General features: G+C 36.7%; 1 protein-coding gene across 1 annotated transcript in view; it reads left to right on the forward strand.

The window, feature by feature from the left end:
- The first annotated feature begins 6,710 nt into the window (after positions 1 to 6,710).
- sh2d4b (SH2 domain containing 4B) overlaps positions 6,711 to 15,385 on the forward strand; it is a 72,252-nt gene continuing 63,577 nt past the window's right edge. Inside the window, exon 1 of the mRNA XM_018095655.2 lies at positions 6,711 to 7,147. Within this exon, the coding sequence (XP_017951144.2) occupies positions 6,964 to 7,147 (184 nt within the window). The 5' untranslated portion in view covers positions 6,711 to 6,963. The remainder of the gene's footprint in view (positions 7,148 to 15,385) is intronic.

The raw sequence follows: 15,385 nt of genomic DNA on the forward strand, positions 1-15,385 counted from the left end.
AAATATAAAGGGGGCTAAAATAATGAGTTAATAAACAATTCTTATATTCTGTAAGCATTAAAGTAACACAAATTTTAACATTGTACTGTTCTCTAGCCAAAGAAAATGAATTTGTAGCTAATACTATTAGGGTAATCTTCCTCCTTAAGCTTTCTTGTAGCATGACGTTGGTTATTTTATTTAAACCTATTTAACTGTTGTTCAGTTAACTCTACCGCATTTCTTTACAGAACTGACAGATTCTTAAAAGTATCAAGTGCTGATGATAGTCAGAGTGATGACTACTGTGTTATCTATTCACTTTGTATGCATTGTGGTACATTAATGCACTGCATTAAAATGCTTTCTTAATGCGCTTTGCCCCTAAAGCATCATATAAACATACATGACTCTTTAAAAAGCTTTTAAATCCATATTGCAATCATTGTTCCAAATATTACAAGCTTCACTTCTGCTATAGCTTCATAGTTAAGTTGGGTAGAAAAAAATCCATTAAGATTAACCCCTCCAACCGAACCCCAGTGCACATATTTGCACACACACTTACCAACCTATCTATACACTCACATATACAGTATATCTATATATACCAATATCTATATTAGTTGTAGATTTTAGTATCACAATGGCCTTGGATATTATGCTTGTTTAAGAAATCATCCAAGCCACTTGTAAAGGCATTAACAGAATCTGAATCTGCCAATACAACATCACTCGGAAGGGCAGTGGAATGCCTCACAGCCCTTACTGTAAAAAAACACCTACGCTGCTTCACATTAAAAATCTGTGGGTGGGGGGGCTCTGGTGCACTGATTATAATATACTTGTACGAAGTAATCATGTCCCCTCACAAGCAGCTTTTCCCAATTCCTACCTTGACAGACTTTACTTTATAGTTTAAATCTTCCTTTACCAGTTTAGTTGCACGTCTCTGCACTCTCTCCAGCTCAATAATATCCTTCTGGAGCCCAAAACTGCCCTGCATACTCAAGGTGAGGCCTTACCAGGGACCTATAAAGAGGCTAAATTATATTTTCATCCCTTGAGTCAATGCCCTTTTTTATACAGGACAGTACTTTTTTTTGCCACAGAATGACACTGCCTGGAATTAAAAAACAATCCCCAGATCCTTGTCATTTAAGGATACCCTCAACACACTAGCATTTAGTATATAACATGCGCTTATATTATTTCTACCAAAGTGCATACATTTGCACTTGTCAACACTGAACCTCATTTTCCATTTTGCTGCCCAGATTTCCAATTTTGTCAGATCACTCTCAAAGTGGCAGCTTCCTGCATTGAACTTATAGCTTTGCACAATTTGGTATCGTCAGAGAATAGAAACAGTACTTTCTATGCCCACCTCCTGGTCATAATAACAAGTTAAAAAGCAGAGGACCATAGACTGACCCCTGTGGTACTTTTCTAACAACAATGGCCCAATTAGAAAATGTTCAGTTCATCACCACTCTTTGTAATCTATACTTCAGACAGTTTTCTGTCCAAATACAAATATTTATTTATTAACTTTCTGTGAGGTACTGTATTAAATCCTTTAGCAAAGTCTAAGTAGATGGCATCCACTGCCATTCCAGCATTAATGTTCCTGCTCACCTCCTCATAAAAGGAAATTAAATTAGTCTGGCAAGATATGTTATGCATAAAACCATGCTGGCACAAACTTATAGTATTGTGATTTGCAATGTATTCAAGTATCCTATCCAGGGCCGCCATCAGGGGGGCACAGGGGGGACTGTTGTCCTGGGCCCAGACGATTGTTGCTTTAAAGGGGGCCCAGTCGTGATACAGCTTTTAAGCACGGGCCCCCTTTAAAGAATTACGGGCCCTTGGGTCATTGGTGGTCAGCGGGTAATTCAATTGGCTGCGCTCCGTGCGTACATGTGATGTCAGTACGCATGGGGCGCAACCTTATAAAAACTGGATGCAGCGGCAAGCCGGTGGGCATAAGAAGAGGATCCAGCGGGGCGGGGGGAGGGGAGCGGGGCGTGGGAGGAGGGGGGCCCAGAAAATTCTGTTCTGAGGGGCCTCGTGATTTCTGATGGCGGCCCTGATCCTATCCCTTATTACCCCTTTCAAAAGCTTTCCTACTACTGATGTCAGACTAACAGGCCTATAGTTTAAGGCTGAAAATGGGATCCCTTTATAAATTACAGTACCTAAAAAAATTAAGTGAAGAGGTTTGGCAATCACACCGCTTAGCTTGTTTAATACCCTGGGATGAATAGCATCTAGTACTAAACCTTTGTTTAGCTTTACATGTTCAAGTCTCTTTTTCCTTGCGAGTGACCCATATATAAGTAGTTATATTACTAGAATTAGGTCTATTAAAAGGGAAGCCTTGATTAGCTGGCTCCTCAGTTCTATAGACAGATGAAAAATAAGAGTTCGAAATGTCTGCTTTTTCCCTGTTTTCATCAACCATCTGACCCCCTGTGATAATAAGGTTCCCACCCCTTCTTGTGTCATTTTTTTCTACTATTTACATATTTAAAAATAATTTTGAATTCCTTTTACTCCTAGCTGCAATACCCCTTTTTATCTCTATTTTAGCTTGCCTGATAGCTTTTTTGCATGCTTTATTTGCTTCCTTGTACCTGATGAAAGTTTCTTCTGTCCCAGCTAACTTGAATGCTTTCAAGGCAAGTTTTTTCTTACCAACCTCTACACTAACACTTTTATTCAGCCATAAAGGTTTTGCTTTGCGATGCCTCTCCTTGCTTACAAGGGAAATATATTCCATTTTCCTTGTTTAACCCTGTGAAAAGGCTTGACAAGGGGACTCCTCAATTGACCCTTCGCCTTGGGGCACCCCACTGAACCCCCTTGTTACATATCTCAATGAAACACCAGGAGACAGAGGTGGAGAAAATGGCCACAGCATTTATTCACATTTTATCAAATAAATAGGACCTTGCCAGCCTAACCCAAGGCAATATTCTAAAGCCATAATTCCATAAGAGGTCGCTACTATGCTCTGCCGTTCCTCGCTGAAGACTTGAATGAGTATTAGACTGCCTCTACCTACAGAGAGGATGGCCCCAAACTCCAGCAGGAGCTGCATTACCAACCATGAGAGAAGTTCAGCAGCCCTGCTGCCGGTCCTGGATCTGCAGTGTCTCGATGATAGGAAATCCAAGCAGGCTGTCACCTAGCACAAGCAGTAGTAGCGTCTGTATCTATCAATCCACCGTGCAGTCACAGGAGAGAACCTCCTTTCTCCCTCTGCTAAAATGACCTGTGCAGTACTCTGGCAAGGTCCTACCGCTGCTGTGACAAATAAAACTTAAAATATATTATCATATATCCACTATTTTGATCCAGAGGAAGGCAAAAAACCCAACCTGAAGCTAGTGCCAATTATGCCTCAAGAGGGAAAAAATTCCTTCCTGACCCCCTGGGCGATCGGAAACATTCCCTGGATCAAGAAATCGTTGTTAACATGAATTAAAAACAAAGCTGACTCTCAAGTTTATACCATATAAAGATACAGAAAGCACAATATAAAAATGCATTCAGGTAAAATTCCACATTCAGTTATTAATAGATAATATGAAAACCAAAAGAAGAGAAACTCCTGACATTTCTCAAAATATGCAAAAAGCGGGAGGGTGGGTGCGATGTTTCTACCTGCTCAGAAGATAAGGAAGTGAGTGCTTTTCTGACATCACATCCCTCTCTTTCTCCGCCCCTCCCCAGGCCAGCCTTCTCCTGCCTTAACTCTTTCCTTCTCACCTAATCACAATTGCACCTGGTTCTGCCAATCTCTAAACATAAACCAGTGTAATCTGGCTGCTGGTTATTTGGATCCCTAGTCATGCAGCCCCTGCGCTTATATCTCCAGGGCTTTCCTTTCCCAGTTGACACATTGCAGAGATGCCCTTATACTGGCAAAGTCTGCATGTATAAAATTGAGCGTTTTACTTGCTCTGCAGCATTATCTCAAAGGAAACCATGTTATGATCACTGTTCCCCAAATGCTCACCCACACAAATGTTAGAGATGAGTTCAGTATTATTAGATATCACCAGGTCCAAAAGAGAGTCATTCCTTGTTGGTTCTTGAACTGCCTGAAATAAAAAGTTTTCATTTAGCATATTTACAAACCTACTAGCTTTTTCTGACTTGACTGCCCCATTATTCCAGTCAATGTCCGGATAATTATAGCCCCCCATTATAACAACTTGACCAACAGTAGCTGGGCCTCATCCTTACTTAGGTCAGTGACACACGGGGAGAATAGTCGCCGCGCAAGAAATCTCCGTTGTCGCAGGCGACTAATCTCCCTGCAATGCCATCCCACCAGCTAGAATGTTAATCGCCTGTGAGATGGCAACTTCAGCGACTTTGGCAAATCACATCGCTGCATTCCACAGTGCTCAATGTAGGCCAGTACTCAGACACCAGCAGTGAGGAAGGCTGGCCTTATATAGGGTTGGGTCAGTCCTGATTGGCTGAACCCAACCCACCAATAAGGCTGCTGCTGCTGCTGGGAATAGGATGAAAAGGCCAGGTAATAGGTATATCTGCTAGCTGCTCATCTGGCCTAGTGGGTTAAGCGCAGAGTCAGAAACCTAAAAGTCCCTGACTTGAATCCCAGCAGTGCCTTACAATCTCCTGTTGTCTTCCTAAACTTGCATATGGCACCGACAAAACTTCAGAATAAAAGGCAGATTGCTTTTATACAGGTCATGGAACTCTGAGGTGACTTGTAATATCTTCAAATTTTAGAGTAGGGTGTACATTATTTATTATAATACACAAGTTCCAGTGAGTCTTGTGACAGCAATTACATGACTAAGCACAGATTATAGCTGAAAACATCACTAAGCACTGTTTATAAGGATATAATTTACAGGATATTCATGACTCTAAGAATATAATACACAAGAGCCGTGAATATCATCAGTTATAATTATCATGTCATCAATTATAATAGGTGTTTTGTGATATTGTGATATTAGAAGTCAGAATCATGTATTAAAATAATTTTATTAAATTTTAAACAGATTTTTTTTAATACTTAATTTTTAAATTTTACCTGGGGCTAGCCCTATTCTTCATTTCCTAGGTGGCCTCAGCCATATGACTTGTGCTCTGATAAACTTCAGTCACACTTCACTGCTGCACTGCAAGTTGGAGTGATATCTGGTTCTTTTGATTTGGCTTCGCTTTTTAATTTGGAATTGACCTGGACTATATCACCTACATCGTTTCTGTACCTTCCAGAGTACATTTACTTACTGGAGTCACTTGAAAACCTTGCCTGTCTTTGTGGGAGCAATTTAATCTAATGCAATCAAGACTTGGCAGTACCCGAATAGCTAAAGGTCATAAAATTTGCATGGGGAATGTAATAAAAGTCGCTAATGCAAAATTATGCATTAAAATGCTTGGTGTAAGCAATTTTACCTGTGCAGAAATGTATTATTGTTTTTGTGAAAGTACTTAGTAACACTATGTGGCAGAAAGACTGCAAATTTTATCGATTGCACTAGCCTGCAGTGTTTGTAATAAACTTACTGAAAAAGTAATTTTTGCATTTCTTTAGGCCTATGTGCTAAAATAATTTTACACTGGGAAATTTGAATTATTATTTTTATTTGTGTGCTTTTTTTAGCATAAGCTATGTTAAACTTTTACAAAGGTAAAACTGTTTGCACAAAGCAATGGTTTTTCTCATTGTGCATTTGTTTTACTAACTAGGGAGAGGCTTATGACTGCAGTCAGATATCCCTTGACAGGGATCCCTTAGTACAGAACAACACCAAGTTCAATAGAGAAATAATTGACAAGTCCCTATTAGGGTAATCCTTGAGCCAGTGAAACACTGTAGTAGGATCCTATTCCTTTTTTCTTTCTATATGTTTCAAGAACACTAGCATTGTGTTGCTTAACAGGCCCCACCTTTCCACTAAGTGGCAACAGTGAATCTGATACCTCTCTTACCTAGGCTTCCTTCTATCTACCTATATAAAGGCAGAAGGTAAAAGTATAAAATCTACACTTGCTGTAGTAGCTAAATTTATTTGATAAAAATCCTTGGTGATGACAACTCATGGCCACTATGGTAACCCAAGCAAATGGAACATCCCACATTTTTATGGGGACACAATATATTAATTCTAAGTAAATGATTGCTGTGATTCAGGCATTTAAAGGGAGTTCACTTTTGTAATAAACTACATAGATTATAATGACACAAGAGAGGCTGCATATGGAGATCAAAAACTGTTTCAAATTGGCTGAAACTGTAATGTCAGTATCTAAACATTTATAAAATAATAGCAGTTTTCAGCAGAATATAGTGTTACAATTCTTTAGAGAAAAGGATTGTCTACCAACAAAATGTGTCAGCTGTTGAAAATATTCAGTATCAAAAGGTTAAAATATGCATAATTATCCTGTCTTTAGGATTTTAATTCCAGGAGCATAATAGTTAAGCACTAAAGAGTGAAATCCCATACTGCACAGCCTAGCAAAAACCTGCTCATTGATGTAATCAGATGGCATTCACAACAAAACCGAGCCTTCCTGTCTGTCACCAGAGATCTGTTACCAAAGAACAAACAGCCATGACATGGATATTACTGGTGTAGTTGTTACTTTTAACCATGACATCACTGAAAACATTGTTTCCCTGTGCACCCATTGCTACAAAGCCAGAAACACATGAACCATAACAGAGTGCCATAGTCAACATGATCGTTTGTCGTGTCCATTACAAGCGTCACGTTTTTTGAAGTTACTGCGTCTCTTTTGGTTTTCAGAATTGCATTTGTTTTTCATTATATTTTTGTGGTCTTTTAGGTTTTGGCTTTTACAGCTAACATGACTAATTATAATATTTTTGTGAAAAATTAGGAGGAAAGCATGAGGCTTTCATTGTGTTGTGAATTAGTTTGACTTCTGCGGGAGAACGTTAACAGCTTTAGAACCAAAATGTTGCAGCAAATTCTTCGGGACATGTACATAGATCCAGATCTTTTGGCTGAACTGAACGATGAGCAGAAGCAGATTCTTTTCTACAAGATGAGGGAGGAACAGATCAGGCGGTGGACAGAGTGGGATAAAAATCTGGACAAAGAAGAGTCCAAAATGAAAATTAAAGCCAAGTTTCAGCACAGTAAGTGACTAATCTGTCTATTTTATTTGTTGAAATCCCAAAACCATGCTGGGTTCCTTTGGGGCCTAATTTTAAGAATAAACTTTTTGAACCCCCTCCCCCAACATGGCATATGCCACAGTGCTGTACTACATAACCTTCCTGCTCATTGGAACCTTTTTCTGTAAGGAAATATTCTGTGGTCTGCCGTCCATGTTTTTATCTGTTGTTAAAGTAACAAAGAGGTTGAAACAATCAATAACACTATTAGATTATTCTCCCATCACTGTCCTTGAAGAAACATAAATTGATAAGTTACTTACTGTGTAAGCAGAATGGAAAAGGAAAATAGATATATAGCATGCAAATTGTTTAGGAAATATTTCCTGCTAAAATGTATATTGATATTTTTGTTACAGTATACAGCCAAGGTGTTTTAAAATATTCCCAAATATGTTCTCACTCTCAGTACTCTGCTACACAGTGTGGTGATTAATACATGTTCATTGTTTAGGGCACAGGCATACAATATTTAATGAGGATTCAATATGTTCATAAGCAAATATATATCCAAAGTATATTTTAATTAGCACTGCAGAACTCCCAGGTATTGGGAAAAGATCCCTATTCAGCACATGGACAGCAGCCATGTTACTCTGCCCAAGCAGAGGTGATTACTGTGAGAATGCATTTAGGAAAGGAGTAGAAAATACATAATTTCATTTGGGAAAGGTACTTTTAATTACCTTGGTGGTGCTTTGGCAACCGAGTTTCAGAAACACAATGAACCATTAATTGAAATTGTAGTAAAGTGAAATCTATTTCAAAAGATAGAATAAAGAAAGAATGAAAGAAACAGCAATTAGGTGTTTGAAATGTCAGTAAAACAATCTTTTCTTATCCCTTTACAGTCCTCTCGCTTCTGCTTTGGATTAGTCTTTGATTGCATTTCTCATAGGTTTTATGTGAATCTTTTCTTTTTCTTGCCCATTATCCTGACAGGCAAACTGCATTTCACAATCACCCCACATAACCGTCCAATTTTCTGACAATGAGATTTTGCTTCTAATAGGGTTGATGAGCTTCAGCTCTGAGAACGAAAATGTGGCAATCAAATCAATGGCTTACAATATCATTGTTTTCAAGAGCTCGGCCAATCTCGCAGCTACATGATTGGAAAATTGGACACAGACACACTAAAGGGATTCTCTAAAGGCCATTTGTTTAGACTACGATAGGCAAGGATAACATATTCAAATCAAATTAGTATGATAGGGGCTAATATAGGTCTAAAATGATGCTCCATGTAGTCTGCTCCAAACATTTTATTAATAAAAATATTGTATGAATGGTTTATTATGGAATTATGAAATACAATAATATTAAACCAATAGGTATTTTATATATAGAGGAAATTGAGTCTTTTCTCCTATCTTCTTGTTTAGTATATTTTATATTTATTGTAAGTGAAATGGGGAAATGTTGGCAAATGTTTATGTCAGGAGGAAATGTAAGTGGATTAAGGGTTTCATCAAGCTACAACATTCTTACATGGCATTTCGCCCTTTTGGCTACAATATAATTTCCATATGGAAACAAGCAGTGAAACAGCATTATCACCCAAATAGCCATTGGTGCATCAGTTTCCTACTGTAACTGCGCTAAAGCATTTTATTCGGTTTTATCCGCCATGTACAGAGAACCTGGTCAAAATGATTTAAGTGAAATTTATTTGGAAATATGTTAAAAACCAAAATGTAATTCTCAAAAAGAATTTGCAGACATAATACTGCACATCTTACTATTATCTTGACAGTTAAAATACTGTACTAGAGGAAGGTTTAGTGCATACTGGGACATTTTGGAGTCAAGCTTCATTACCTTAGTACAGAGTAAAAACTCTGTAAATGTTTTCATGAAGATCTGAATGCCTCAGCCATTGTAATTAGTTTGCCTGAACAGGCATCCTTAAAATCTGTCTCTCGAGACAAAATCCTTTTCAGCTTTTTCTTACACTTCCTATGTAAGGGTGTGTGTCCACTCTAATGTTCCATCAGGCCCGGCCTGAGATTCAAAATAGGCCCTCGCATATCAAGTACACAGAGGCCCAAACATCCCCCTACCAGCCCACTGAATAGTAATTGTCTACAGGATCTTACAGTAGCCCCTCTGGCATTATCCAGAATCCACAGTTTGCCAGTTTGGGCCTGTTTTCCATAACCATGTCAGTGAGGCTAATATAACTAACATATTTTATTGGCAGTAAAGGCTTATACTGTCATGAGCTATTTTTTTATAATAAATCTCATAATTATTAATAGCAGTCTTTAGTGGCATAATTAGATGTCACTGGGCCCCACAGCAAATTTAATTTAGGACCCCAAAACATTGCTTAGTCCTATTCTTCCAAGATATATTGAAATAGCTCATTAATTAGGGCATTGCTGGACTCTACAGTCCTAGGCCCCCTTGCAACCGCAGGGTCTGCTTTCTCTGTAGTTACAGTCCTGGCAGTCTTTTAAAGCTAAAAATATTTGCCAATAATGCTCCAAATAACAATGTATCACTGGTATCATGTGGAGACTAAAGGACTTATTTATGTGGCCTCTGCAATTTCCCTGCAGTCAGTTGCATGTAACACCACTTTCATTAAAGGTATTTGTGTTATATTGCTCTTCTTGCACTTCCATATAGTTGTGCTTGCTGCAACCCATTCTTCCTGCCTTTCATTCAGAACTGAGCATTGCTTCCCCTATTGACACAGTGGAACCCTGGAGCTGCCGCCGCCTCCTGACCAGGCAGTAGCTTCCTGCCCAGCGTGCCCAGCATCATTAGGGGACCTGATTTGGGTTGTCACTTACGCAGAACACCAGAAATGATGACAGACAATTTGCAAAATGTTTGTGAAGTTGCAGTGGGTGCCTCACTTTGGTATCGTTATATGGCTTCCACAAAGAGCAAGTACTTAGCACTGAGATAGTTATACATGCAGAAATGTTACATCAATCAGAGAATGCCTGACTAAGGCATTTGGAGAGAGAAACATGTAGAATAAATCGATGAAAGAAAAAACTGTTACAGAAGGAATATTTACCTGGTAGGTATCTTGATGCTAATCTCATCCTCAGTTGCATATATTTTCTGTTGATTATAATTGGCCCATTACTTGGAAAAGTAAGGCATGAATGTTTCAAAGATGAGGATACAAAATGTTCTCATTTTTAAATGCATATTTTACTATGGCTCTAAGGGGAAATATGCCAAACAAAAAAAAATGAGAAACAATTTCCTCATTTTTTGTGATTTGTTAATTCATCTTTTGTGGTACAGCTATAGGACCTGTTATTCAGAATGCTCAAGGCCTTGGGTTTTTATGTAATTTTTATGTAATTTGGATCTCACTGTAGTTTTCTTTGGAGGCGGGGCGCACAAGTCCAGAGGGGGGCCAGCAAAGGGCCTTGATGCTCATTCTACACCTGGGCCTGAAAGCCACTAGTTATGCCACTGTACATCTTAGTATATGTTATTAAGGTTTCTGCTGGTTTCCACTTAATACTTGAATGTTAATACTTGAATATTGAAGATAATGCTTCATGTTTCCTACAGCATCTGATTGTAATTTTTTTATTTAACAATGCAAGCAGAACTGTTGAACCTGATCCACTATGAAGCATGCATCTGGTGGGGTGGAGGTAAAATAATAATTACATATTTACATAGTTAACAAAACCAAGTGCTCATATATACACATACTATATCTATCTATACACTCACATATAGAAATAAATATATATATATATATATATATATATATATATATACCAACTAGTTACTAACTAGCTGTAGATCTTAAGATGGCAGTAGCCTTCAATATAATAATTTAAGAAATTATACAAGTAACGTATTGATCTTTTCTAGGGGAAAAAAAGATCCACTGATATCTATCTATAATTCCTGCTAATGTACTTGTAAAGTGTAATCATGTCCCCTCGTAAGATAATTAGAGAAAACAACCAATATATACATAATTATATATACAATAAATATTATAACATAATTAGAGAAAACAACCAATAACCTTGACAGTCTACACTCTTATTTTAAATATTATGTTAATGTTTAAGAAATCATCCAAGCTACTTTGACAGAATCTGCCATCACATCACCTGGTATTCTGCAACATCTCTGCCCACACCATGAAGAACCACCTATGTTTCTTCAAATGAAAGTTCAGTCTACCCTAAAAATCTACATCCTCTATTCCTTTTACCATTTAAGTTAATTTCTCTGCACTCTCTCCAGCTCATCAATTTCCTTCTCAAGAACTAGGGCCCAAAACTGCACTCTATAATCAATCAAGTGCAAACAGATTTTTGTACATTTTGAAATCTTTTATTTCCCAGGTTGCCACAGCCATGTGACATGTGCTTTGATAAACTTCAGTCTCACTTTCCTGCTGCACTGCAAGTTGGAGTGATATAACTCCTCTTCCTTTGTACTTGTAAATAATGGTATATTGACTTCTATAAAGAATAACGCCATATTCTAAATACATTGTACAGTGAGAGACAGAAGTAGTGGCACCCAAAATACATTAAATAAAGTGAGAGACATTGCTTAGTGGCACCACAAATACATTAAATACAGTGAGAAGCAGTGGAAACTTTAGATTTCAGCATTGTAGAGATGAAAAATAAATCAAAAATAGTTTGCATTGATAAATGTGCTCAAACACTCAAATGTGCTATGTAAACAGTGTAATTTAGAAATAAAAAGTACACCATAAAAATCATGACAGAATCCCTTTAAGTTAATGCCCTTTTTATTGCAGATAGTTCTTTATTTGCTATAGAAGCTGCTGAATGATACTGCCTAAATTTAACCCCAAAACACTACCATATAGTGTATACGTTAAGTTTATTTTATTTCTACCAAAATGCATAACCTTGTATTGAACTCTGTTATTTTGCTGCCCAATTTTATAATTTAGTCAAATAGCTTTGCAAAGTGGGAGTATTCTGCACAGAACTACCATTGAAATGATACTGTTCTGAGACTTTTCATTTCTTTGTCATTGGACAAACTTACAAAATCAGTGAGGGGTCAAAAAAATATTTCCTCCACTGTATATATATATATATATATAAATTAAAAAAAAAAAAAATATATATATATATATATATATATATATAAATATACAGTATATATAGTCTGTAGTTCCTAAGATGCAAAAGTGCTGTGAGTGTGGTTTCCTTTAGTTTATTATCTGGACTGCAGAATAGTTTTGCAAAATTTAGTATCATCAGCAAAAATAGAAACAGTACTTTCAATTTATGTTTTAACCAGTTCTGTTTTCACGTACAAATATTATGTTTCAGGCCACTATTCCTTAATTTAATCAATAACCTGCTGTTTGGTACTGTATCAAATGATTTAACAAAGTCTTAGCAGATCATATTCACTGTCATCCCAAAGTTTAGGTTCCTTCTCATAAAGATGACTAAATTGATCTTGACAGACTAAATTAGTCTGGCAAGATCTATTATGCATACAGCCATGCTGGCCCAAACATTGTGATTTCAGTGTATTCAAGTATACCTTATCTCTTATTACCCCTTCCAACAGCTTCCCTATCAGTAATGTCAAGCTAACAGGCCTATAGTTTTCTGGCTGAGAATAGGATTAATTATTAAATAAAGGCAGAATGAAAAAATTCCTAATTTTATACAATGTCGGTTGTAAGCATTTTTCACACTTTAAAGTACTATAAGTGTAAAACGTCCCTGAGTCTTCTCAGCACCCCTCCAAACCATTTGCCAACTTTCAAGCAAGAATCAACATTGACAAACATGAGAAACTCAGATCTCTGACCACATACTAATTCTGAAAAGAATGCAAATGTTGAAAACTGAATCACACCTGAAATTACAATGTATGATGACTTAACTGAAAAAAATAAAACACTAAGCAGGCAGGGAGGGAAGATACTGTACAATGGACACAATAATGGGCATAATAACAGTGTGAAAGACCTACTGTACTAAAGATCATCTTTCCATGGTTGTGGGGACCTTAAACATTTTTTGGGGGGGCTCAGTAATAACACTGTACTGTATAATAGATTAAAAAAAACCCTGAAAACTCCCAATATAGCACAGGGGATGATCATTGGGTGAAGGTAAAATAATTATCATAGTAATAACTTTCCCAGTCTTATAAAATTTCAGACTGGGGGCACTCCCTACTATAAATTCCATGGTGGTGCTTCCTCTAGATGCATGGCCATGTCACATACATTGTAAAACTTAATAAATCACTGGAGAGAATTAGCAGCCATACGTGACTGTTCATCCTTTATTTTAGTAAATTACTCTTCAATATGCCTACCTTGTCATTGGTCACAAAGACAATAATCATGTTCTGTAGGAAAACAAAACTAATTGTTTCAAAAACCTGTGTCGTTTAAGAGACAATGCCATACAATAACTTTGAGTGTATAGGGAAGGTCAGAGAAAACAGCTGAGATAATGGATATGAAAGGAATGGGATAAAGAGAATGATAAGGGTTGTACAAATAGAAGCACACACACCTGTCATACAGTAATGGCTGCTTTACTAGTACACATATAAAACAATTGAACCAGAAATGTCATTTAAATGCCCATATTGCGTGTTGTCTCTAGAATGATATGTCATTCTGCATCAGAGAACTGGAATGTAGACACAGCTCATAAGCCAACTACATATTCCTTGAAGCATGTTTGTCATAACAGCATATAATGTTAGGGGAGCTTAGCATATTTTTAAAATGAATGTACTGCTGTATTTGTCATAATTCAGTACAAATGAAAACCTATTTTACAGCTGAGCAATTTTACTATTAACATGGCAATACTGCACTTTTTGATTTAACACAGTTTGGAAAATATGCTTTCTTTTTATGTCTTAATCTTTCCTTTTTACTCTCTTCCTGTTAAGTGGCAGTGCAGCCACTCATGCTAGCAAGCAGAGGTAATAAGGCATAAAAAAAAGCCTAGCAATATAATAGATGGTGGGCTAGGATTTATACAGTAATGGCAAAGTAACTAACAATGCAGCAGGTCCAGCCAAATACTGAAAAAAATGATTCAGCTAAAGAACACATTTTTATGTTACCATCAGTTGTCCTAGATCAAGTGGCTTATTATGTATATGGAAACACTGTGGGGGGTTTTATTAACATTCATATTTGTGTAATTTTCCTATTTTTTTCTTGAAATTTAAAAAAAGCAAATGTTACCTTATTTATGAAAACATCCAAATAAAAAAAATTATGGTATTAATCTGTGAAAAAAAACTCAAATGCATCAAATTCTCATCATTTTTAATGGGTCAATAAGCTCAATTTTTTTAAAAAAAAACTAGAATTACCTAAATAGTTAAAATTTTGCCCAGCACTCCCATTGACTTCTAAATATCTTTGCAAGCTTTCAGATGCCAAAGTTTTACCAATTTTGTGTTTTGTAAACTATTATTTAAATTAATGGTTTTTAGTACAAAAAAACTTGAATTGTAAAAAAAAAAAAAATGCACATAAATAAATAACCCCCTGTGGGTGTGTATGAGTTATAAACATTTATTCAAGCTTTAAAAAACAATGCCTGAGGGTTTTGTATTTCTATTGTATTTGGATATTTCCTGTTAACACCCTTCTGTTTTACAGAGATGAGGGATATGTTGTAGCCTTATAAATGATTGTCAATAATAATGATACATTATTTGCCCACAATGCAACTTGCCCCTGGGAGCTGCACCTGATGTTGAACATTTTTCACCTTCATTATTAAGGACAAAGGGCCACATTATTCTGTTCTAGTGCCTGTGTCTAGCCATTAGCTAATTGATTAGCTATTGGTTTAGCCAGGTGGGGGCCCCCTTGCAAGTTTTTTTTGCCCCACTTTTCATACCATTTTTGACATTGGGGAATGTCTGTCATGAAAGTAAGTATATAACTCCATTGTTATATAAAAAATCAGCAAAAATAAGCATCTCAATATTTGTTTTGAGCATCTTCAGACAATGCTGATACTGGTTGTTTTAATCTCGCTCATTTAGTAGGGGGACAATAATGCCACAAAATATTTTATGGAATAATATTATGGATTTAGTTGTTTGAGGAGGTTAATAGCTGAAATGAGATGAGTAATCAAATGTATATATTCATTAGTTATTTATATTGTGATTCTTTTTAAATTAAACTAAGTATTCAGCTATTAAACA

Source organism: Xenopus tropicalis, chromosome 7 (genome assembly GCF_000004195.4).
Source record: "Xenopus tropicalis strain Nigerian chromosome 7, UCB_Xtro_10.0, whole genome shotgun sequence".
In the NCBI taxonomy this organism is placed as follows: domain Eukaryota; kingdom Metazoa; phylum Chordata; class Amphibia; order Anura; family Pipidae; genus Xenopus; species Xenopus tropicalis.